The sequence below is a fragment of the Peromyscus californicus genome, unplaced genomic scaffold (assembly GCF_007827085.1).
Source record: "Peromyscus californicus insignis strain IS unplaced genomic scaffold, ASM782708v3 Scaffold_14__1_contigs__length_90479793_seg_2, whole genome shotgun sequence".
In the NCBI taxonomy this organism is placed as follows: Eukaryota; Metazoa; Chordata; class Mammalia; order Rodentia; family Cricetidae; genus Peromyscus; species Peromyscus californicus.
Window position 1 is genome coordinate 42581466 of NW_026294436.1, and position 25663 is coordinate 42607128.

General features: G+C 36.6%; 1 protein-coding gene across 9 annotated transcripts in view; it reads right to left on the minus strand.

The window, feature by feature from the left end:
* Positions 1 to 25663, minus strand: part of Rasal2 (RAS protein activator like 2) — a 309127-nt gene that overhangs the window by 84704 nt on the left and 198760 nt on the right. For 7 of the 9 annotated variants that reach the window (XM_052737303.1, XM_052737302.1, XM_052737301.1 and 4 more), the window contains one exon: positions 17665 to 17771. In XM_052737303.1, coding sequence (XP_052593263.1) covers positions 17665 to 17771 — 107 coding nt within the window. Of the gene's footprint in view, positions 1 to 17664; positions 17772 to 18523; positions 18772 to 19139; positions 19265 to 25663 lie in introns of those variants that run through there. The other 2 variants (XM_052737307.1, XM_052737305.1) reach the window with 2 other exon arrangements.

Below are 25663 nucleotides of genomic sequence, written 5' to 3' on the forward strand. Positions count from 1 at the left end.
TCTGTCTGCCTCTGTCTCCTGAGTGCTGGGACTAAAGGCGTGCACAACCACCACCCAGATGAGATTCATTTTTATTTGATAGAACACATTGTTATTAGATTTCTTTTGATTATTTTCCTATCAAATTATCTCAAGCCCTATGTACTATATTTTAAAATATATCCTTTATGCATCTTATGTTAAAATATCTTTTCTTAGCCAGGCAGTGGTGGTACACGGCTTTAATTCCAGCACTCAGGAGGCAGAAGCAGGTGGTTCTCTGAGTTCGAGGCCAGACTGATCTACAAAGTGAGTTCCAGGTCAGCTAAGACTATTGCACAAAGAAACCCTGTCTCAAAAAACAAAAACAAAAAAACTTTTCTTTTAAAATAAGTTTCTGAAAGTATAATGTATAAAAACGGCATTCAGTTTTAATGTGGCTAGCTTGATGAGCACTGACCAATGTACATCTAACTAAGATAAAGACCATTTCCATCAGCAACATTTCCTTTCACGCTCCTCTACATCAGAGATCTTCCTCTCCCGCTCTGCTCCTAGGACTCACCAATCTGACTAGTGCTGATAGATTTTTCTTTTTTTCTACAATGTCATGTAAACAGAATCCTGCAGTAAGCAGTTCTTTACTTAGCATAACATTTCTGAGATCTATCCACATTATTACATATATCACATTTGTGCCTTTTTATTTAACTGTATTATGGTGCCAAATTTTACTTACTCATTTGCCAACTGGCTGGTGTGCTAAGGCTGTTTCCGTTTGGGACTATTAAGAATGAAGCTCTCATGAACACTTGCTAAGGAGTCTTCATGTACCAGACTGAGTTCTGTTTTAATAATGGGGTGTTTTCTCCTCCCTCAGATATATTAGATATCTAGAGTTTCAGAAAAACTTGAAAAATAGTACAGAGAAATTTCCTTTAGCCAGCTTCCCTTGAGCTAAGTATAATTATGAAAAATATGAAACTAATATAGGTACCATATGAACCTAGTTACAAATTGAAATTTCACCAGTTTCCCTACTGTATTAGTTTTCTATAATATATTGCCACAAATGTATAATTTTGAAAACTAGCAAATTTTAACATTGAAGACATATTCACCTAAATTATACAATGGAATTTCATCAGCTTTCTAACTGCATTAATTTTCTAATTAAACATATTGCTACAAAGATGGTAGCTTCAGGGGGCTGGGGAGATGGCTCAGCAGTTAAGAGCACTGACTGCTCTTCCAGAGGACTCAGCTTCAATTCCCAGCACCACATGGCAGCGAACAACTAACTGTCTGTAATTCTAAGATCTGACACCCTCACATTGACATACATGCAGGCAAAACACCAATGCTAATAAAATAAAAATAAATGAATATTAAAAAGGATGGTAGCTTCAACAGTATAACTCATCCTATAGTTCTGTAGGCCAGAAGTATAATACAGAGCTCTCTTGTCTAAAAGCTGTAAGAGAGAATCGCATTCTTGCTCTTTCCACTTTGTAAAGGCCATTCATTTTTTAATTTTATAGTCCTCTATTTTCCTGAACCAGTAATGTTAATAACCCTGTAAAAGGATTTTGGTGTTTTCTTTTCTCTCTGTGTATATGTGTGGTTTATGCCTGCATGTGTTTATGTCAGTGTGAGTGTGTTGTATGCATGTGTGTATGTGGTGGGGGTACATATGCCTTTGCCTGTGCAGCGGCCAGGAGAAGTGTGTTAGGTGTTCTCCTCTATCATCATGTCTCACCTTATTTCTTTGAAGGTGAATTCTTCCTTAACCTGGAGCTTATAGTTTTTTGGCTAGGCTGATAATCTGCTCCCCTCCCTCTCAGTGCTGGAGTTACATCCATGCTCTGGATCATTTCCAGTTTTTATGTGGGTGCCGGGATTCAAACAGGTTTTCATGCTTAGGCAGCAATCATTGAGCCAGCTCTTCAGCCCAATATTTTCAGCTTTTAAAGCTTCAAGTAATTAGATTGGACACAGATAATCTAGAGAAATATTCTCAACTTAAAGTCTTTAATCTTAACCATGCAAAAGTCTCCTTTGCCTTGTAAAAGCAGATATTCATAACATATTACTGAATCCATAAGTTCCATTGTAGATGTACATCTGAGATCAAATGATCCAAACTCTCTGAGTGTATCTTTGTAAGAGTAAAAGTATTGGTAAATACTGGCAGGATAGTTCTTTATGGTAAACATTCTTTCACGATTGCTTTAATGTTTCCCGTGAATAAGCAAAGCTGCTCATAAATAACAGCTAACAGACTCTTCCCTTTTGCCTAATTGCCTTGACCAGGGAGGGAGCTGTCAATCTAGCAGCCCCTTTCTGGCAGCTAGCTCTATTGTCATTATGGCAACCCAGCTGCTTTGAACATTTCCATGAAGTGTGGCTACACTGTGGCTATAAAGGGAACTTCACTCTCAGCTGTTGTTAGCTGAGGTCATAATTTCTGCTTCAGGGGGCCTTGCTCTAATCATAATGGTTCCAGCCTGCAACAGTGCTAGAAAACTTCCCTTCATACATGACAAAGCTTTGTGACACTCCAGATAACCTACAATAGAGAGCCATGCTGCTGGCTGCTCTGGACCTTGTAATAGTAATCCTCAAGACAGAGGGGCCTCTCTTAGTGATTCAGTAAAAAGATTGTACAGAAATAAGGCTGTGTTTATGTAAGGTTTGTGAGTGGCCATTTATATGACACATACTTCTGATTGGTGGAGCTGGAAGACAGAGTGTGATTGGTGGAATTAAAATCTGAGCATAAGCATTCCTGTTCCCCTTTTTAGCTATATAACTAGGGTATGTTTTAGGGTGTGCATGAGTGTGCACATGCATGTGTGTAGTGGGTAGCCTGGAAGATTTCACTCCTATGAACAAATAACTCTCCCTCATGTTGCAACATTAGACCATAATAAAGCTTTCTTCTAAATGGTCTTTTACCTACTTGTAGTCTTTATAACCGGTAAAGCAGGTTCGGTTGGTTGCACAAAAACCAAACAAGAATGCATGGTTTCTAGCCCTGGCAGTGATAGTGAGGAGGTGAGATTTCCACAAAGTTACTGAGAAGTAAGGGTCTAGTTCAGCAAACACAGGACAATAACACTAACAGGAGCTGAGTACTTGAAAGAGCCTCAGGGAGTTTGGAACCCTGTTATCTGAAGTCTGGAACTGTAAGAGTAGGAGGTGGCTGAATAGTTCCCTGAGTACCAGAGGGCAGGCTGTACAAGAAGCTAATAAGGTTGGTGGAAGTATTAAGACAAAAGATGGCAGAGACCCTGAGACTATAGAAGTCAGGAAGAGTAAAAGGTGGAAACCAAAAGGGAATGCAAGTCCAGTTGCTAGAAGAGTTCCTGAGCTACCAATGGTTAAAGAACCAAGATGACTCAAACTAATTGTAAGTAGCTATAATGCTAGCTGCTGAGTGTTGGGACCCTAAACTCAAGGCAATAGACTCTGAGCACCCACAGCAATAGTCTGCAGCTTCAAAACCTTGGTGCCATATGACTCTGTTTCTCTTTAGAGGAAGCTGGTCTTATGAGCTTCTGGAGATCTGCACCATCAATTCTAAGGGAGCTGCTGCTTGTAGCCAACTTAGTGACAATGTATTTTGAGGGTGGAGTACATTATCCTACCTTCTCCACATAGAGTAGTTTATTATTTGTAAGTATTTATGCTATTTCCAGTGTTCTACAATTATAAACATTGCTGTCATAAATAACTTTGTGCATATGTATTTTCATGTTGGTGGCTTATCTTCAAGGGTGGATTGGCAGATTCTTGATCAAAATGTATTTAGAGAATATATTGTCTGTCACATTTTCAGAAGGGCTATTCCAGCTTGCCTTTCCATCAGTGTGTATGACAGGGTCGGTTCCCACATCTTCACTGATGAAGCTGTTTACTTAACTGTTTCTGCCAGCCTGCAAGGTGGATAGTATTCTAGGTTTACATTTTTCTGAATGGGAATCTGAACAGTGTTTCAGACATTCCGAATGATTTTTAGGTTTTTCTTTTTCCCTCCTGCTTTCCGTTCTTCTTCCCTTCCTTCCCTAAAGAATGACTTGTTCAGGGGCTGGAGAGAGATAGCTCAGTGGTTAAAGGTGTGTACTGCTCTTGCAGAGAGCTTGGGTTTGGTTCTCAGCCTTGTGTCTAGCAGTTCTCAAGGGTCTCTAATTTCAGCTCCAGCGATCCAACGCCCTCTTCCGGCCTCCATACACATCTTCACTCATAAGCACAACTTTGTCGAAGACACACCCACATAAACCCACACACCCAAACACACACACTTACTTTTTCCAAAAATGACTTGTTCATATCTTCCCTCAAATCCCCCAATTTTTTAATTTCTTGTGCTTTAATCATTTGTTTTCTGACTTTCAATAGTTTTAAAATAGGTAAATATTTTCTCAGTTTATTAGTTTTCTTTTTTGTAATTTTACACTATGCAATTAAAATATTTTATAAAAATATTTATTTTTATTTATCATTTTTATTTTGAGTGTGTGCGTACTCCATGGTATGCATGTAGGAATCAAGGAACAACTCTGTGGAACTGGTCTCTACCTCCATATTTGCATGGATTCTCAGGATCAAACTCAGGTCGCTGGATTTTAGTGGCAAGCTGAGGTATCTTGCCAACTTCTAATAACAATTTTTTTGTGGTTATAATCCTTGATTCTTTTTAACTGCATCTGGCTTTTCAGTATCCATCATGAAAATTTTCCCTGTGCTAAGGTTAAAGAATGCCATCCTGTTTTCTTTTAGTAATTACATGGCTATTTCTATTGTCTTCCTACACACAGATCTCTAGTTCACTTGAAGCCATTGTGAGGTGTGATACACATATTTAATTTTTCCCCAAATGGTTCCATAGTTGTCCTGATACTGCTTAGATGAATACCAACCATTTTTTTTTTCAGGAAATCATTCTTGATTTTTGTAATAGTACCAGATCTCTCTCCTGATTATGCAAGAACCTTTGTTTATGTTATTTCCTCTGTCTTGAGGTATAATTAGTTCTGTTTCTATTTTATTTTATAGCCTCTACTGAACTGCAATCCTGGGAGGCAAATAAGATCAAACAAATTAAAGTCATCTTTATATGTATGCATTTTTTAAGGAACAGTGAATTACTTCATAGTTGTAGAGTAGAATGCTAACAATAATTAGTCTGAATTAAGATAAATCCAATTCATTAAAACAATGCCAAATCTGCTGTTTAAGAGAAAAGATTCAGTATTTGAACTTTTCGTTTAGTGGATCACCTCAGTTTCTCATGCAAGCATGTGCTTTCTTATGAATGAACAGTGACTAAGCTGATCTCAAGTTCTGAGTATGAATATTAAGCAAAATAGCTTTAAGGTGGAAATAGTGAGAAATGGTGGATCAAACTAAAAGAGAGAACACTGTCCTAAAGTGAGGTCTATTAGCCTCTTAGTCCATTGGACAGTCTCCCAGAGGTTATCATGGAAGCCTCAAAAAGCATTAGATAATACAATGTAAAAGGCATTTTTCAATGTCAAGAGAGATGGACTAGATAATTTAATTAAAAATTTCTGCCTCTTATTTCTAGGACTCTATGAACAACAATATCACAGATGGAGAGAGACTGGAGACTATTAGTTATTTAAAAAAACAAAATTCTTAGTGCCTTGAGTGAAATGAAATGTTCCTAAATCACTATTCTGAATAATGGTAAACCACAGGTATAATATCAACAACACAATTACTCTTCACTAATGTAGGTCAGGTTATCCTCTTTCTTCTTTGGTTTATTTTTTGTACAGAATAAATGAGGAACAAAAAAGAGAAATGGAAAAACATAATGTAGAAAAGATTTTATTAGGCATATTACTTCTAGAGGGTATTTACTAATTGTATTGTTTCTAAATGTTATAAACTTCTTTCTATTATGAATGAAGGTACTAAAATATTAACAACCTCTACATATCTTAAAATGCTGATATACTTCATTATTATAAGAAACATATGACAGTGTCACTGATGAATTGTTGCCTTCTTTGGGCTTTTGTGGCAAGCACTTTTACCCAGGAGGCACCTTGTCAGCTCTTATGAACACTTTTTGTAAAGTCAGATTTACTGGTTCTTTTAACTTTTTTTTTTTTTTTTTCGAGACAGGGTTTCTCTGTGTAGCTTTGCGCCTTTCCTGGAACTCACTTGGTAGCCCAGGCTGGCCTTGAACTCACAGCGATCCGCCTGGCTCTGCCTCCCGAGTGCTGGGATTAAAGGCGTGCGCCACCACCGCCCGGCGGTTCTTTTAACTTTTAAAAAGGTTTTGTCCTGTGCTAAGGTTAAAAATTGGAACTTTTTTTTTTTTTTTTTAAGCAGTACATGGCCTGTTTCTATTGTCTTCCTATATTTAGGTCTCTAGTCTACTTGAAGATTACTCTTTTGTGTGGTATGAAGTTGGCTATTCTATTCAGTAGCAAGGTGGGTAGTGTCTCCAGGTTTACATGTCTCTGAATATGATTGTTTTGAAAGACGTTTCATACATTCATTCAGGATATATATGTATATACATCACTAACACACACATGCACACCACACAAACAAAGAACAACTTGTTTAGGGAATGGAAAGATGGCTGAGGCAGGGAAACTGTCACAAGTTTGAGGTTTGCTGGGGCTACACATTGAGTTGCAGGTTAGTCTGGGCTAAAATGTGAGACCCTGTCTCAAAAAAACCAACGAACCAACCAACCAACCAACCAACCAACCAACCAACCAACCAAACACAATAAAAGATGTGAGATGAAGTCAATCAACTTGTTCTTGGTCAAAAAGGTTAAGATAACACAGTAAAACATACAGTTCTCCCCCGACCTCCTCTCTCTACATAGCCCTGGAGCTGTCCTAGAACTCACTCTGTAGACTAGGCTGGCCTAGTACTCACTGAGATCTACTTGCCTCTGCCTCTGGAGTGCTGGGATTAAAGGTGTGTACCACCACAACCTGGCATACAGTTCTTTCTTTATTAAAAGTTTATACATTGATTTATTTGTGTGGATGTGTGTTGGGATGTACACCACAGTACATATGTGGAGATCAAACGACAATTTATGGGAGTTGGTTATCTCCTTTTACCATATGGGTTCCAGGAATCAAACTGAGGTCTCTAGGCTTAGTGGCAAGTGCCTCCACCAACTGAGCCATCTTGCTTGCCCAAAATACAATTATCATTCTTTTGCCTATTCTAAAAACAAATCTTTAAATGCCAATAATGTTTAATTCTTGTATTGGTAACCTGACAGAATCAGGCAGGATGAACCTATCCTCTAAGATCATATGTTAAGAAGAGTTCTCAACTTTTTTTCAACTGCAACCACTTGATTTTAACGGAAGAGTGCTTCTGAGTAAGAGATCCCACTGACTGCATAAAATGTAGGTAAATAGGACAGATCATCAGAGTTTGGTTTGCAGTTCTGTTGTTACTATTGTCTTCTTGTTTGATTTTTAAAGAGCTGAACAGCACTACATTCCCACATAGTCAACTATACTGTAAATGAAGGGCAAACTCATAGGAAAAATAATCCCCATGAGTCATTCTTTCTGTCATTATGGTCCATAGAACATAGAAAGAATGTTTTTTTTCTATTTACTATTTTCTATCCTTCTTAACTGTTTTATTTAGCAGACCAACTGAAGAATCTTGAAAAACAAAAAGTACACAATATACAGTATGTATATATACTGAGTAATTCAGAACTACGAGATTATGATGAGGCTACTACAGCATAAAGAGGTAACAAGGCCCTTGCAATCTGTATAGCTTGGACAATAATACATACTATCCACAGATTTAAGTGAGCTTTCAGAAATGTACTAGGAAAAAGAATAGCCTGGAGTGGGGGTGGAGCACAGCTTAGTGGTGGAGTGCTCACCTAGAATGTGTGAGGACTTGGGTTCAATTCCTAGCAGTACAAAGCAAAATAATAAATCCCTTAAAAAAAAAAGAACAGTCTAATGTTGAGGTTATAAGGTGAATAAGAAGGACTCTAAGGCTTCTAAAAAAAGTGGCTCCTAAATTGTGTTGACTATATAAAACGAATAAAATATAGTTGAGTGTGTATTTTAATGTTTACTTAATAAAATATAATATTCAAAAGCATGACTGAGGAACATTTAATAACAAAAGAATAAGATGAAGACTCAAAACATTCATCATTTTATTTCTGCCTGTGCAAGTCAACTAAAATGTGTAAGGTTTGGTCATGTATGACTTGAGCTACTTGAAGACCTTTAAAAGCTAGTCAAGTAACAATCAAGAATTTCAAAACTGTAGAGTTGGGGAGATGGCTCAGTTGGTAAGGTGCTTGTCATGAGCTTCAGTCCTGGTTTTGATCCCTAGCAACTATAGAAAAGCCAAGCTTGGCTGCAAGTGTCCATAACCCAACACTAAAGAGGTGTAAACAGGAGGATCACTGGGTCTTGCTGGCTAGAATCAGCAAGCTCCAGGTTCAGTGAGAGATCATGTCTCCAAAGATAAGGTGTGGGCTGGTGAGATGGCTCAGTGGGTGAAGGTGCTTGCTGCCAAGTCTGATGACCTAAGTAGTAACAGTCAGTCTTACATTAAAGAAAGCACTCTGGCAGCAAGCAGTGTGAAGGCTAAAGTGTTGAGAAGGAGCTGGAGGCTAGAGATGAGTGAGTTAACAATCTACTGCACTACACAGGACTAACTGTAAACTGGCAGTACAATTAGTGGGTCTCAGGAAAAATGCAGGGAGGGGCAACAGTTCAAAATTCAGGAAAGAAATGACACTATACAAAACATGAGTTTGATGCCTGGGTTGAGAAAGAGAGAACCGATTCCCAAAAGTTGTTTTCTGACATTCATACAAGTGCCACAGCAATGTATGCAAACATATATGAACACACACACACACACACACACACACACCCCTTTAAAATGTTATAAAAATAGAGATTAGGGGCTGGGGAGATGGCTCAATGGTTAAAACACTTGGCATGGAGATTGGATCTCTAGAACTCACATAAATGCCGGGTAGACATGATACCTCTTCTATAACTCCAGCCTCAGAAGATGGATTTCCTGGATCTAGCTAGTTAGCAGGGACTAACTCTATCAGTCAGCTCTGGGTTTGATTGAGAAACCCTATTTCAGAGAATAAAGTGGAAGAGTGATCTAGGAAGATTCACAATATTAATCTTGGTCCTCTACATGCAAGATCACATACAATATGTGCACCTGCACATACGTTTGTCTACACACGTCACACACCATATATAAACACATGTGAAAAGGACAGAAAAAATACAAGCTAAGATGAAGAACCACTGAAAGATACCTGACGTCCTCTGACCTTTGCATGCAAATGCACATATGTGCAAATGTACCACCCTCAACATGTTCACATACAAGAACACAGCACACACATACAATATTGCAACGACAACGTATTCAACTCCATGCATGGGCTTTCTGAGTGCAGTGAGTGCTTAGATACTGCACTGGTTTCCTCTTCATGAAGCTGGCCTTAACACCAGTTCAAGGAAGGAACAAGTAGCAATGATAACTGAAGACAGTTAATGGCAGTCAGGCTGAAAAGAGGAGATTGATGGATGTAAAAGGATTCAGAGAAGACCTGATGACTTATTCTATAAGACAGAAATAATTCTTGAGACATAAAAATATGTCGGGGAATATTATTTTAAGGTGTTGTTGATAAACAATCAACAGATAACAACATTTATTTATTTACTCTGATGTGTGTAAACCTGCATGATTATATATATACCATGCATGTGCAGGTGCCTGTAGGGCCAGAAGATAGTACTGTCTCCTGTGGAACTGGAGTTATAAGCATTGTGAGCCACCATGTCAGTGCTAAGAACTGAACTGGGATCCTCTATAAGAGCATTAAGAGCTCTTAACTGCTAAGACATCTCTACAGAGTCCCTGCTTTATTCAGTTTTAAAATACTGTTATGCCTCCTATTCCCACATCCAAAAAAATATGGTATTATTTTCTCTAGAGAAGGAAAAAATTAACATAGTTTGCATAAAATGCAATTATTCAAAGCATCAGTAGTGACTACTCAAGAATTTTGTAGACAATAAACAAATATATAACAAAGTAATTAAATATATCTCCTTTGCCTTTTCCCTCAAATATACTTTACTTAATCTAGTATATTAAAAATATTATTTTTTCAATTTATAACCACATTAAAAAGTATTAATAAAACTATATCTTTACCCTTTCTCATAAGTCTATATTTTAATTTCAAAACACCTTTATTAGTATAATTCAGATGCCATAAAATTACTCTTTTAAAAGTGTACAAGTAAATTTATTTGTGTGTGTATTCAAAAAGTTCAGCTGGGTAGTAGTAGCTCGTGTCTATAATCATAGCACTTGAGAGGTCTCTCTCAAAAAATAAAAAGAGAGAAAGAGAGAGAGAGAGAGAGAGAGAGAGAGAGAGAGAGAGAGAGAGAGAGAGAGAGAGAACGCTTTATATAACCACCATCACAGCCTAATTCTAGAATTCTTTCACTTCTATGATTCTGGACTTTTCATACACACAGCAATAAAACATAAAACATATGGATTTCTGTTTTGGCTTCTCTAGGCTTTTTTGTTGTTGTTGTTCACTGATGTGATAGCAAGATTGATCACACTTTTTACATCTGTTCTTCAGCTGATATTTAGCTTGTGGCTACTCTGTAGCTATTATAAATTATGATGATGTAAATATTTATGTGAATTTTGTAAAGGCATGTTTTCCACTGGTTGCATCCATAGAAGTAGATTGTTAGATCAAATGGAAACTCAACATTACCTTTTGAAGAACTGTCAAACTATTTTTTTAATGGCTGCATCACTTTACATTCCCACCAGCAATACATGAGTTTCAGTTTCTCCACATCTTCAATAATACTTATTACTGTCTCCCTGTTTGGATTATAGTTATCCTACAAGTAGCAATGCATCATTTTGATGTGAGCTTCTCTAACAGCTGATATTGAGCATCTTGTCAGACACATAAGCACCATTGTTTACCTTCTTTAGAGAGCCCTCATCTAGAAGTTTTCATTTGTTTGCTTTTAACTAGCTATCCAATAGTCTGATGAAAACTACAATGATATTTTAATATCTTAGAATAAAATTCCTTTAAAATGAAATTAGTAGATACTTAATATAAAGTATACAAAACATTAAAAAAATTCAGGAGAATGGAAGTGGCATCGGTTATAGAATTAAAGAGCTCACTCATGCAATGAGCACAAGATCTGGTCCCACTGCCTGGATGCCTCCCAAACAGATCAAGCCAATCAACTGTCTCACCCATTCGGAGGGCCTGATCCAGTGTGGATCCCTCAGCCATTGGTTCATAGTTCATGTGTTTCCATTCATTTGGCTATTTGTCCCTGTGCTTTATCCAACCTTGGTCTCAACAATTCTCGCTCATATAAACCCTCCTCATTCTCGTTGATTGGACTCCCAGAGATCCACCCAGGGCCTAGTCATGGATCTCTGCATCCAGATCCCTCAGTAGTTGGATGAGGTTTCTAGCACAACAATTAGGGTGTTTGGCCATCCCATCACCAGAGTAGGTCAGTTCGGGCTGTCTCTCGACCATTGCCGGCAGTCTGTTGTGTGGGTATCTTTGAAACCTGGGGCCTATGCAGGATTGTTTGGCTTGGCCTGGGAGGAGGGGACTAGACCTACCTGGACTGAGTCTACCAGGTTGACCTCAGTCTGTGGGGAAGGCTTTGCCCTGGAGGAGATGGGAATGGGGGGGGGGGGCGTTGGGGGGAAGGTGAGGGGGACGGGAGGGGGGAGAACAAGGGAATCCGTGACCGATATGTAGAACTGAATTGTATTGCAAAATAAATTAAAATAAATTAAAAAAAAAAAAAAAGAATTAAAGAGCTCTATGCTAGAAGGCATCTCAGAGGCATTCTTTAGCAGCAGTGCTCATATCTTGCAAAGTTTTAGAGAAAGGGGAAAAAGTACTCTTGGCACAATTAGCAAAACACCTAACAAAATCATGACATCGGAAACATTTTCTTTCCACATTACTAGCTTCTGACTCCTATGTAGGAGGGAAACATTTGATGTCAGTTGTACATATTTGGTATGCTTAGTGGCTAATGTCATCCTTAAATGGGCATTAGTTTGAAACACTTACCTTTAATTATAAAGTGAAAATTGTGCCTCTATCTCCCATTGAAGGCAAGGAGAAATATCTTTTCTTGGAACAAGAGGGATATTATCTAAAGAATGTGCTATATAGAGGTGACTGCATTATCCTCTTGAACAAGCCTTTCCTCCTGGGTGGGATAAACTGGACTCTTCAGTACTTAGTCTGCTGCAAGTCTATTTCTAAGGATTACTATAGATTGAGAAGTATTTATTTCACATCATTCTTTGATTCTTTCAAGTTAGACTCTTTTAACAATTTTTGCTAAGCCTGTTCCCTTCTCCAGGTATCTATCCATGTCTATTCTTAGATTCCATTCTTCAACGAATTGTATCTAACCTTATTTTTGTCCTGCACATCAAGATGCTAAATTTCAGATTTTCTAGGTTATCTATCATTAAATTATATCTATCCTGATCTCAAACTGACTTAAAGGTGTAGTATGTATTTGTAATGCTGTACCACAAAATTCCTTTCTGATATCTTTCTGTTTAGCATGTTATTATTATCTCCGGTAATAATGTATTTATATATGCTTATATTATATATTCATGCACACAGGAACAAATATATTCTTTATTAAAAGAGGTATCATTACAGGGTGATTCTATTACAGATTTAACTCTGGATGGATGGCTAGTGAAAAAGAAGAGAAAAGATGGATACAAACTCTGTAAGTACCAGGAGAAACAGCTGTAACTGTCTTCCTGGAATATAAGAGCAATGTGGATAGAGCAATGTGGATATAAAATTTGAAATAGTTTTTCAGCTTGGATGCAATAAACTGAACTTCATTATTTTACTCCTAAGAGAGACTCTTATGTTGGCCACTGTGTCACAGTAAAGTAAACAGTTTGTCAGACTGGTAGTCTAAACTGACCATGGCAAACACATATATAAGCAGTTAATGTGTTGTAGAGCAATTTACATGTGAGCAACAGCAGGCCACAGAGGAAGTGCTACTGATTAGTTTTGAATGTCAGACTTGAGGGTACAAAAGAAAGCACCAATGTTTGTAGGTGGATTGGTGCAAAAGAGTCCCTCATACTTTACCAATCATGAAGGCAAACAATTTTCAATTCCAGGGTACATAGTAGAAGCATCTGGGAATCTTTTAAAATCAAACAAACAAATCCAACAACAACAACAACAACAAAACACTGATGATCAGCCTTATCTTTAACTATCAGTGTATTTTATGAAAGGTAAATTTTATGGCTAGTTTGAATTGAAAACCACTGGTTTGGATAATGAACACTTTCTAGTCTTTCATAATTGTGCATGAAACTGTCTGTTTAATTTGGAAAAGTAGATATATAGACCATATAGAAGGCATTAGGTACAACAGAAACCAATACCAGCTGATCCTGATAGCATGAGACTTAAGAAAGGGGATACTGTCTTTTTTGGTGTTTAAGAAGCTTTTAAAAAATATTTATTTTATGTGTATAAGTGTTTTCCTGCATATGTGTTTGTGCAACATATATGTGCATAGGCCAGAAGAGGGCATCAAATCCCCTGAAACTGGAGTTACAGATGGTTGGCTGTGAACCCCAATGTGGGTGCTGGGAACTGAGCCTGGGTTCTCTAGAAGAGCAGCAGTGGTCAAATGCTGGGCCATCTCTCCAGCCCCAATATCTTTTTATACAGGACTTTAATATAGTCTTCACTTTATTTTCCAGAGGGTTTTTTTTTTTAACCATACAAAGGTTTAATCATTTGACAATCTCTTATATTTACATATTTGTTTGACTGGGACTGGTCAAGTGTCATAGTAACAAGGGGATAAGGAAGGTTTTACAGGAATATTCAGCTACTGCCTTAGTTCAACTATGCTTTTTGGGTGTCTTGGCATATTTTTTAGTGTCTGGATTCTTTCAGAGCTAAGCTCAAAGCTAATACAAATGGTGCAGCTGCAACTGCATTGTGTTATAGACAAGGCCAACTCAGATCATTGTGCTATGGAAATGAGAACACTAAGCTGAACACCTGGCCCGGAAAACAAGCAGCTCTCTCTATTCAATGCCAAATGGATGGTATCATCTAAGTAGAAGTCATACAAAAATCCTAAAAATCAATAGTCACTTTATAAATAGGGTATAAAGAAGCCTGTTCCAAAGCCATAGTTTCTACTATGTATGAAACAACTGTATACAACTTTAAGATACGTTTGTTTTTCTTTTTGAATTAAATTTAAGTAGAGATAACTTATTTTAGTCAGTTTTTCCCCATTTCTGCCATAAAATCACTTAAATGTCATTTGAGCAATGCATAAAATATACAAAGAATGTTTTATATAGAGAAAAGCACAAATATACGAAGGCAAAAATATACCCTAGCAAAAACAAACAAAAAAATGATCTTTTTTAAGAAGCAAAAGCTATTCAAATGATTATAATTTTTTAAGGATCTAAGACAAAACTCACAACTACCAAAAACATTGTAAGCTTGTACATAAGCATATCTAAAGGGCTCGAAAGAAATATTTCAAGAAACAAATTACTAAATAAAAATTCTAGCTAGTTTCAATTTCCAAATGTAAATATATAAAGAATATACTCTAGACATAAATCTTAACGGTAAATTAAAAGTTCTCTTTATTGAGGGAAAAAAAAACTATTTTGCACATGCACATTCATTTAAAATAATCTCTTATGAAATGTTTACTATATAGCAAAAGTTTATTATTTCAATTTACTAGGGACATCAGTTACACCAAGAGACTAAATGAGGGATAAACTTATTCTATTTGGATCTTGTATATTGATGTGTATCTTATTCACTCAACAACTATTGATCAGATGTTTGCTATGTGTAAGGTACTCTATGGAGCAATTGGGGCGGTTACAGAGATATCAGAATAGATCTTCACTGTTAATGAGAAACAGAGATGACAAACTAAAAGAGGAAAATGAGGAGTGAAGATGATCAAAATACATTATATACATTATGATTCTGCCGAACAACAAATAAAAATGTGTTATTTATCTAGCATGAAACAGACCTTTCTGGAGAGTAAGTTTTATAAAGATCACCTATTTTCAAGGTATAAAGTATTCTCAAATGATATATAATATATCCAGTTATACTTTAAAAAATAAGAACAAATACAATTTCATTTTTTTCATGATTAGGGATGACAGTTATCAGTGTCAACTTCTGTACACTCTATACTCTGAAATATGATGACACGCTCCAGGACTACTAGAACATGTTAGCTATTTGTCCTTTTCGTTTAGGGAGAGCTGATAAAAAACTGAGTTCTGTTCTGATGGTTCATTTTAGAAAAATGTCTAGCTGAGGACTGCTGAGTGGTTAATTCTCCTAGAAATACATGGCTTTGTGACTGTAAGAAGCCTTTTTCCTTCCCTCATTACTTCTATGATTATCAAGTGAGTACATGGTTTGTAAGTATTGCCTGGTCTTAAGTACTTCTCTTTCATTGCTTTGAAACTTCTACTTACAAATGGTTAGTTTTTATTAGGATAATTCTTAAATTATTTGCCAATTTATTATTCGAATAAGCAAAAATTGCAGTTCTTAATTAATTAAAATTTTACAAAGCCTGAACACAAACTTCACACACAATTTACGACAGTCTTCATTGTTACTATAATTCAGAGAGCTATTCTCACCTGTGTACTTCAAGAAAAAATGTAAGAAAGCACCATTTGATTCCAGCAAGACAGTGTGAAAACCTTAAATTGAAACTTAGTCCAGTCAAGTGTATCACTGAACTCTGTACACAGGTAGTTTTAAGTAGTATTCATTGATATATAATATACTCAGTTACACCTTGAAAAAAAATAAAACAAAAGAAAATCTCATTTTTTCTTAATAATTCAGGATCACTGTTATTGCATGAACTGCTGTACAATACACTGCATTACTGTCTTAGTTAGGGTGTCTATTGCTATGATAAAACATCATGACCAAAAGCAACTTGGAGAGGGAAGGGTTTACTACATCATAGTCCCTCACGGAGCAAAATAAGAACAGGAACCTGGAGGCAGGAGCTGATGCAGTGGTCTGGAAGGGGTGCTGCTTACTGGCTTACTCAGTCTATTTTCTTATACAATCCAGGCCTACTAGCCCAGGCATGACACCGCCCATAATGGGTTGGGCCCCAAACATCAATCACTAATCAAGACAATACTCCACCAACTTGCCTAAAGGCCAATCTTATGGAGGTATTATCTAAATTAAGATTTCCTTTTCCCAGATATGTTTAGTTGACAAAAAACAAACAAAAATCCCAGCACAACTACTAATACATGTTAAGCTATATTGGTTTCTGAGCTGTTTGAAAGAAAGAAAAGGTGAAGGAAACATGCTTTTTTCATTCATGAAAATTAAAACATATATAGCTGTATCTATAGAATTAAGAAATTTAGTAGGACATTACATCTGGTGCTCTTAAGTAGCTGCCACACCATGATTGCAATATTAATGTAGCACTCACTTGCCAGTCTATAGATGTCTGTAAAACTCTGAAAGGTTTTTACAGAAACAGAATACACACAAACTCTACCCACTCTTAATGTGAAAGAGGTAAGTATATTGCTCTTCAGAGTTCACAGAAATAAACAGGTTCTACTTAAAAGCCATCTCAACTTAAAGTATTGGAATAAGAACATTAGTTTAGCTACATTAAGAGGGAAAAAGTTTGTTTTCTTCCCCAAAAGAAAAGTTTATTTCTATCTTATACTGATCATTGTACTTAGAATAATGACCAATTCTTGAAGCAATTCTCTTTAAATATGTCTTTTATAACATACAAATTTTCATATGTTTACAAAATAGGTTCATTTTTTACCCAATACTTCAAGGGAAGAGATGGCTTAATATCTGAGTTACTTGAGGCTGGCAAGATTGTTCAGTGCTTATTGCAAGCCCGATGACCTGAGTTCAGTTCCTAGAATCCATATAGACGTAGAAGAGAGGAGAACAGACTCCACAAAGTTGTCCTCTGACCTCCACATGTGCACTGCAGTGAATAGACGCATGCATGCGCACACACACAAATAATAAAACATTATAAAATAAAGTATAAAAAATAGGAGGTTTGCAATGAGAAAGAAAGGCCAGCTCTACTGCTCCACTATGGTCTTCCTATTTCAGTGTGCTTTTGGCAAATGTTTGTACTTATTATAATATTAATATATTTTTAGCTAATAACTAGATTAATAGATACCTGCAAAGATTTGCACTCTGTAATTCAGAAAAATTCAGATTTAAGGTATTTAGTTGTATTTGTAAAATAGCCCACGAGCAAAAATAGTAGTCCTTAAAATCTAATAGACCTTAGACTGGACATAATTCACAGTTAATCAATAGAAATGTATACTTCTGGCCTTTATCCTCAGTATTGTAATTAAATTCTTAAGGAACAAAATGTTTGGACTACTTCAACTCTGAGGAGAATATATAAATATATATATATATATATATTTATATATATTTTAGTGGTAAGCAACACTTACTGGTACTTTGAAAGGGGAGGTATTCGCAGTGTCCATGGAGTTCGGTTTCTCTGATGTGCTGGTCCCTGAGATGCTCCGTCTGCGGGGGGACCTTTCTGCTGGCACCTCTGGAAAAGTGGAGGAAGTGGAAACATCATGAAGAACCCAAAATTTCAGACTTTCCCTAAACTATAAAATTGTTTTCCTCATACACACAAAAAAGCTGTTTTCTTTAAAAGTCTATTACATTTTTATCTCAACATGCTTTAGGTATCTCTGTGATGTTTAACCTATGGAAACAAAGAAACTTGGTCAGGGTTAAGAATCTATTCTAAGAGACAACTTGTATTTTTATCTGTGCATGCATAAGAAGTAATTTTTCTAAGTTATAATATGTTTAAGGTTTTCAGGTTCACTTAATAATTTTATCTTGTACCATATGGCTCTGCTTCTCTATCAGCCATTTAGAAGTGAATCAGAAATTTCTTATATTTTTGTGAACCAGAAATATTAGTGTTGAGCATGATTTGACACTGCTTACAAAAAGGTTAAAGTTCAGTTCTATACAGATGATTCACCAGACTGGAGCAAAAGCTATGAGAAGACTGAAAGGTGCTGCAGGATAAAAGAATATACATGCCTATGCAGATATAAAAATAGAGCCGCTTCTCCTTGTTCTGGTTATATGACCTTACTTACATCTTACTCTGAAATCACAGATCTGTTCAAATGACCTAACAAGATTAAGATTCTGCAAATGATGTGATCTCTAATTAAACAGCCATAAACCATATTAACACTACATTTTAAAGGTTTTTTTCACAGTGATACATACATATACACATATACACATGCACACCGATACTTATACATATTATACCTTTATCACAACTGCTTCCCATCTCCACTTCAACTGACAGACAGATAAGAATCCAGCTTCTCAGATAACATTAGATAATCTCAACATGGACAAGAAAAAAAACACATCCTAAAAAAAGTATTCTGTGTTATCGTCCAGATCTTAAAAAATAAAGAGTAAATTGTGACTCCGGAGACTGACATTTTGATTCCTGCTGTTCTGCCTTTAAAAGATAGATGCAGTTTAAACTTCCATTTCTGGCCTCCTGGCCCCTGGGATCCGTGCTACTTCCACTTAAGAGAAAGCATTTTTTTTTTCTCGTGCTCCCTCCCTGCCTTGCTCTTCCCCCTCCCTCTCCACAGCTTGCAGAGAGCGAGCGAGAAAGAAACACAGGACTGCAGCTATTCATTCAATCAATCGTCTGACTGCACATCCTCATTAGTTACTTTTAGGCTATTAACAAGCATCCACTCCCTCCCCTTACTTACAGAAAATTTCTCTGTATTACACTAATCTGCAGCAGAAAAAAATTACTGACATTTAAATTCGGCTAGTGTTAAAAGGACACCATCTTACACAGACCCAGTAATGCACACAAATCAATGCTGCCTAAGAAAAGCCAACTGGAAGTGCTTACCCTATCACTGTTTGCATGCTGGATACAGGTCTTCTTTCATCTCCTTGTAGCATCTTGACCATTAAGATATTAGCCAAATTACAATATTCCTAATGACTGAGAAGTTGATACTGCAGCTTATATGCCTGCAGTAGAAGACAGTTCCATGATATTGCCGTATTTTTAAATTATGACTAATAACTGTGTCTCAGTTTCTCTCTACCCATCAGTGATTAAATGAGTCTTAATGTACGAAGCCATTTTCAGAATTAGGCACACGTGACTTCTAACATACATCTCTGAAAGGTGGCAGTATAATTAATTCAGATTCATGGGAATGGCACAAAGGAAGTTAAGTAAATCAGCTTGTTGGAATACACACAGCAAGACCTTCAGACTTGGAGACATGACTTTAAGAGTAATGTATCCAAGTCAGGTGATTCCAAAGTTGGGGGACAAGACAGGTGGGGCATGGAGCTGGTAAGGCAAGAGAACATCTCATATTTTCTCTGATAATTATCTATAAAGTTATATTTTCTGTAACTTCATATTAAGATACAGATATTTTAATCTCTGAATAAATGACAGAGAAACCAAACTGGGAGAAAAATAAGTTCAATTAGCTAGGATAAAATGATAGAATGAAATAGTTTACTCAATATGCAATGTTCTGGTTAATGAAAAAATTGAAACCCATTTCCTCACTTTCTTCCAAACATCTAATTTTAGTTTCAGGCTTCAACTCATTAAGCAAATATATTTCAATGCTATAACTGTTTGAAATTGTACTGACTAAAATGAGTAAACTACATTCCAAAACCCCTAACTATGGTTACTTACTATACTTTTTATCTCCATATGGTAAAAACAAACAGCTCTTATAGTTTATAGGTTATTAGCTCCAGAGAGAATAAATTATTTTTGAAGAGGTAAAGTAACTCAACCAGTGAAGGGAGTGAGTACTTTATATTGCTAATTTCTCAACCCTCTACAACATAATTTATTTCTTGATATAGAATAGACCCTTGATGACCACGTGTTTTATTTCTCTCAAGGGTTGCTCGCCTAAAGATCAATGTTAACTTAGAAAGAAGATAGGAGTCTTAACAGGAGACTGATTGGCAGCTTGCTGAATTAGTAAATCACAAGAAACCCCAAGTGGTTCCTCTCTCTCTCTCTCTCTCTCTCTCTCTCTCTCTCTCTCTCTCTCTCTCTCTCTCTCTCTCTCTGTGTGTGTGTGTGTGTGTGTGTGTGTGAGTGTGCACCTGGGCAATGCAGATGATAGAGGCCAGGTTTGTGAAGTTCAGAGGAAAGCAAAGACTCAGCGCAGTTTGGGTGATATTTTGTACTAACAATTTGAGGTTTCTGGTCAGCTCAGATTAAAAAATTAGCTGTGACTATCAAGAAACCCATACCACTAAAGTGAAACCTTTGCTTTGCTAGGACAACTGATGCTAGTTAGCTGGGGCTGAAAAACACTGAGGTGCAATCTTCTAGGAAGTATTTTTTCAGGGTCAGTACACAGAGCTGGGGTTCAAGGGAAGCCAAGGCTGAACCTGGCTGAACTTGACAATGTGTAAGAGTCCTTCACATGTTTTGGTGGCATGAAAGCTGCAAGATGGAAAGTACCATGAGGAACGTCTGGGGGTTGGCATTGTAAGAGTCCAGCGAGGACACTGGTGAAGGTGCAGCCAGCTGCAGTTGAGATAAAAACATACTGGAGATGCCAGGACTGTGGGATGACCTCTAAGGACAACAGCAAGTGTGGAGTGGAGTTTGTCTGCACCTACAAGACAAGCTATGTGTGATGTGGATGGTAATGCTGGAGAAGAGGAGCTATCCAAGCCCTTGGGAGCCCAGAAGATCTTGTGTGTGTGTGTGTGTGTGTGTGTGTGTGTGTGTGTGTGTGTGTGTGTGTGTTTGTTCCAGATATTAAACAATGAACTATTTATACTGCTGGATGGTATTTGCCTTGATCTGATTTTAACTGTGTTCTGGTTTTTTTCTCTTGGAATAAGAAGCATAAAACTTTTTATTGTACAAGAGCCCACAATGAAGAGACTTTGGACTCTTAAAGAGATACTGGATTTTTAAAGAGTCTTAAATTTCTAATACAAAATTTATCTCTCATTTTTAGTGATAACAAACAGGCATCTTGATAATGACAAAAAATGATATTTCAATACCGAGACATCATTTATTATGCTTTATTTCAGGTAAATGTTTTTAATGAATTACATCTTCAATCCAGACAATAATCCTTTGGAGCTAGAATTATCCCCCAATTTTACAGACATGAAAACAAGATGTTCTAGTACTCTGCCCATGTCTGCCCAGCAGGCAAGAGGCAAAATGAGGATTAGAACCCACGCAGTCTGCATTTAGAGCCTGTGCTTTTAACCACCAGGCATGCTATCTTGTTCTGTGTGTTTTACATAATAGGCTATAATGGAGGGGGAAACCATAACTACAGAGACTTTAGTTTTCTTATTTGTTCCTAAAAATAACTAAAAAAAAAAATTAACAGTATGTTCACAGTTCTTTGTATTTTAAAGAAAACTAAGGCATACATACTAAGGGTTTACTCCAAACATGGCCTATCAAGGAAGACTCAATCCTGGAATGCTGATGCTGATAAGACTCTCCAAGTCCAAGATACATAGAGCTGAGACACTCAGTCAAAGGGGAATCATGTAACTTAATAACAAAGTGTAATGGTGAGGATAATGAGGATAAAAATCCAACAAACACAAGTCAAGCACTAGAGAATACCTACAGCTGATTTCTTACACTAAAAAACAGGGGGCGGGGGAGGGGAGGAAGCTTTCTAGAAAATAACATGCCCTTCAATCCCCCAGCCCCCAGACAGGGATTCTGTGTAGTTTTGGTGCCTGTCCTGGATCTCGCTCTGTAGACCAGGCTGGCCTCAAACTCACAGAGATCCGCCTGGCTCTGCCTCCTGAGTGCTGGGATTAAAGGCGTGCGCCACCACCGCCCAGTGCCCTTCAACATTCTTAAAGCAATCTTCAATATATGAAACAACTATTTCCACAAATTCTAGGAGACAAGCTAAATTAATCAACATCTTAGGCTTTGCAAAGAATAAGCTCTAAATAACTAACAGTGTTGTTCAGCCCAAAATGAACAGTTTGAGCATTTCAATCTAATTATTTGTAAGATTTTTCTAATCTCACAGTTTTGGTGAGCTATATTTGTTGTCAACTCTGAGAGATGTTATCTTTTCAGATTTCTATGGACAGGCATTATGATTTTTTCTGTCCTACCCCCTCTAAGCTGTTGCTTCTTCACTTTTTTTTCCTTACAGAGGCAAACTCTTATTCTGTGTCAGCCTCTGAGTGCTGGAATTACAGTTGTGTGACACTGCACCTGTCCTGTCTTAGGCTTTCCTGAAATGGATTCAATAATGTTTTCCTTACTAATAAGCTTTATGGTAATGCACATCACCTTATTTACAGATATGCTCTAAGGTATTTACACTTTGTCTATAATTGACTCAGTAATGTAACTGAAGGTATATGCTGATATTTATTGAAGCAATAATTTCAGTATTCAGTAATATTTTAAAAATAGATTTAGACTTTGATTATACCAAGGCATTTTAAGAACAGTTTAGTTTCCCCCTCACATACAACTGTCATTAATAGAATCAGTGTACTGAAAAGAGAAAAGCCTAGCTATTAGGGAGACTGAAGCAGGAAGATCACTTCAGCCTAGTTTGAGGTCAGCCTAGGTAATATATTCTCCTCCCACAAAAAAAAGAGAAAGGGAGCAGGGAAGAGAAATGGTGGAGAAGGGAAAAAAGGAGAGGAGAGAGAATATGAATACATATGTATAGACCTTTAAATGTAAATATGAAACAATCATTTCCTGAGAATGAAATGTGCATACAGCGTGGTATAAAACCAAAGCTATGATGCCAAGCATCAGTAATTAGTGAAGGTAACAGAAATGGGGAAACCATGATGTTTATCCCCCTTTACCATTCAGTCAATATCAAGTCTATCTCTGAGATGCCTATCAGCTTCATTTAGCCAACCATTAACGTCTTAGTCTAGGGCTTTTTATTCTATGCACATTGTGACAGGGATCTCCTAGCTAATTTCACCCACTCAATTTCTGTCTACTTAATGTAATCCTGTGAACAATTAATTATAAGATTAATCTCACCCCAAATATTGTTTTTGGATGAAATTACTTTTTTACTGATCTTTACACAATCAGGCATTTGGGGGGGGGGAATCAAACTGGTCTTCTTTATACATTCCTTCTCTTTGTCAAACATTTGCCTGAGTCTGACAATCTGTGGAGATTGGTCACACTCCTTCTCTGGTGCCTGTCCTTCGAAGTGTTTCACCCACTTACCAAATTGTAGGTAACCTTCAACTACTTCTATAAAGCCAGACCAACATACTTCACATGCATCTCTGTAAATTCATACTGCTAGAGTATATGTTCTCTAGTTTTCCCCACCAAACTAAATATTATTACTGATTACACCAGTGTTCTGCAGCCAAGGTCTCATACTTCTAGATTTCAATAATGGTCTGCTCTACACTTCAAACAAAATGAGTAGTCATCTCAATTTTAAGTACTTCTTACAATGTTTTCATAAACATTTTCCACCCATAATTGCTTTTATGAAAATAGAATAAAAGATGATAAATAAGTAATATTTAACTAAACAACTAAAAATAGTTAACTATACTGAGTCTGGACACCCCCTAACCTCTTTAATAGACAAATATGCTTAAAATTAAGATTTCATTCAGTTGAATCATACAGGACTGCCATCTTACTATAAGGATAATTGGTAAATAATCAGCATTCCACATGGAATTAACTTCAAACTTAATACATTTTTAGTGTACTCATTCCAAAATGAAATTGATCCTACCATCTGGACACGTTTAATAATCAGCTTTCATGTTCATTAACTTGAATAATCAGCTATAATTGAGACTTTGATGAATAAGTGTCATGGAAGGTTAGGTATAAAAGGTTAGGTATATTTGAGGGCTTTGCTGTCTATACATTGTTCATTTAAAAATTCATAAAATCCCACATTTTATTAAGTACACTTAAATATAGATTAATCATGTTTAAATTTGATATTTTCTTACTTAAGTTTCATTTTCTTTAGATACTGGCCCTTGTTTTAAATTTCATTTTATAATTGCTCATTCCATTAAGTACTTCTTTGAAAGAAGATCCTTTGTCCCTGCTATCCCTTCCTCAAATTCCCTAAACAAAAGAAGTAAGAGTTAAAAAAAAAAAAAATCCAAGGAAACCAACAACTTGTGAGGTGCAATATGACTCAATTGCCATGTTTAGGTTTTAGCAGTTCACAGGTGTTATGGGTTGTTTATATTTTGTCTACATTTTCAAATATATTTTTGTAAAGATTTTTATGATAGTTTTCAGTTTAAAAAATATTTTGTTTCTGCTGGGTTGTAGTGGCACACACCTTTAATCCTAGCACTTGGGAAGCAGAGGTAGGTGGATCTCTGTGAGTTCAAGGTCTGTTATAACAAAGAAACCCTGTCTTGAAACACCCCTCCCATTGTTTTTCATTATGTGTGTGTGTGTCTGTGTGTGTCAGGTATGTGTACCTGAGTGTAGGTGCTCATGGAAGACAGGGATGTCAGATCCCCTGGAGCTGCAATTATAGGTGACTGCGAACCACAAGATGCAGGTGCTGTCACCTGGACTCAGGTACTCTGCAAGAGCTAACTATAACTCAGAGAACTTTAACAATAGCTCACAATTATTTTTGTTCTTAACCACTGAGCTTATTTCTAGCTCAGAGTCTCCAAATTTTAAGTCTTTAATTTTCTATAATTATTTCCTTCTACAGTTTTTGTTTGTTTTGTTTTTCGAGACAGGGTTTTGGTGCCTGTCCTGGATCTTACTCTGTAGACCAGATTGGTCTCGAACTCACAGAGATCTGACTGGCTCTACCTCCTGAGTGCTGGGATTAAAGGCGTGCACCACCGCCGCCTGGCTCCTTCTACAGTTTTAACAGTTTGTACTTTCTATTTTGACCAATTCTTGTCATTTGACTCTATTTTCTTTAGATCTTTAAGGCAACATGGCTTTATTAATTCTCTTATTTATGTTTTCTAGTTCATTAATATCTGTCTCATCTTCACTATATATATTTTTAAAACTTTCTTTGGGGTTATTTACCCTTTTTCTAAATTAGTGAATTAAATACTTAGCTCATTAATTTTTAATCTTTTTTTTTCAATATAATAGGCTGTATCCAACTGGCTATTTTTTCAATATAATAGGCTGTATCCAACTGGCTACTTTAGTCAATATATCCAACTGGCTACAATAGGCTGAATTTACAACTTCAGCAAAATCCCACAGGTTTTGTTTTATTTTGGTTGGTTGTTTGCTTATTATTATTATTTTTATCATCATCATCATCATCATCATCATCATCATCATCATTTTGAGACAGTCTCAATATGTAACCAGCCTGGTTTCAGATTTGTCATCTTCCTCCTCAGCTTCCAGAA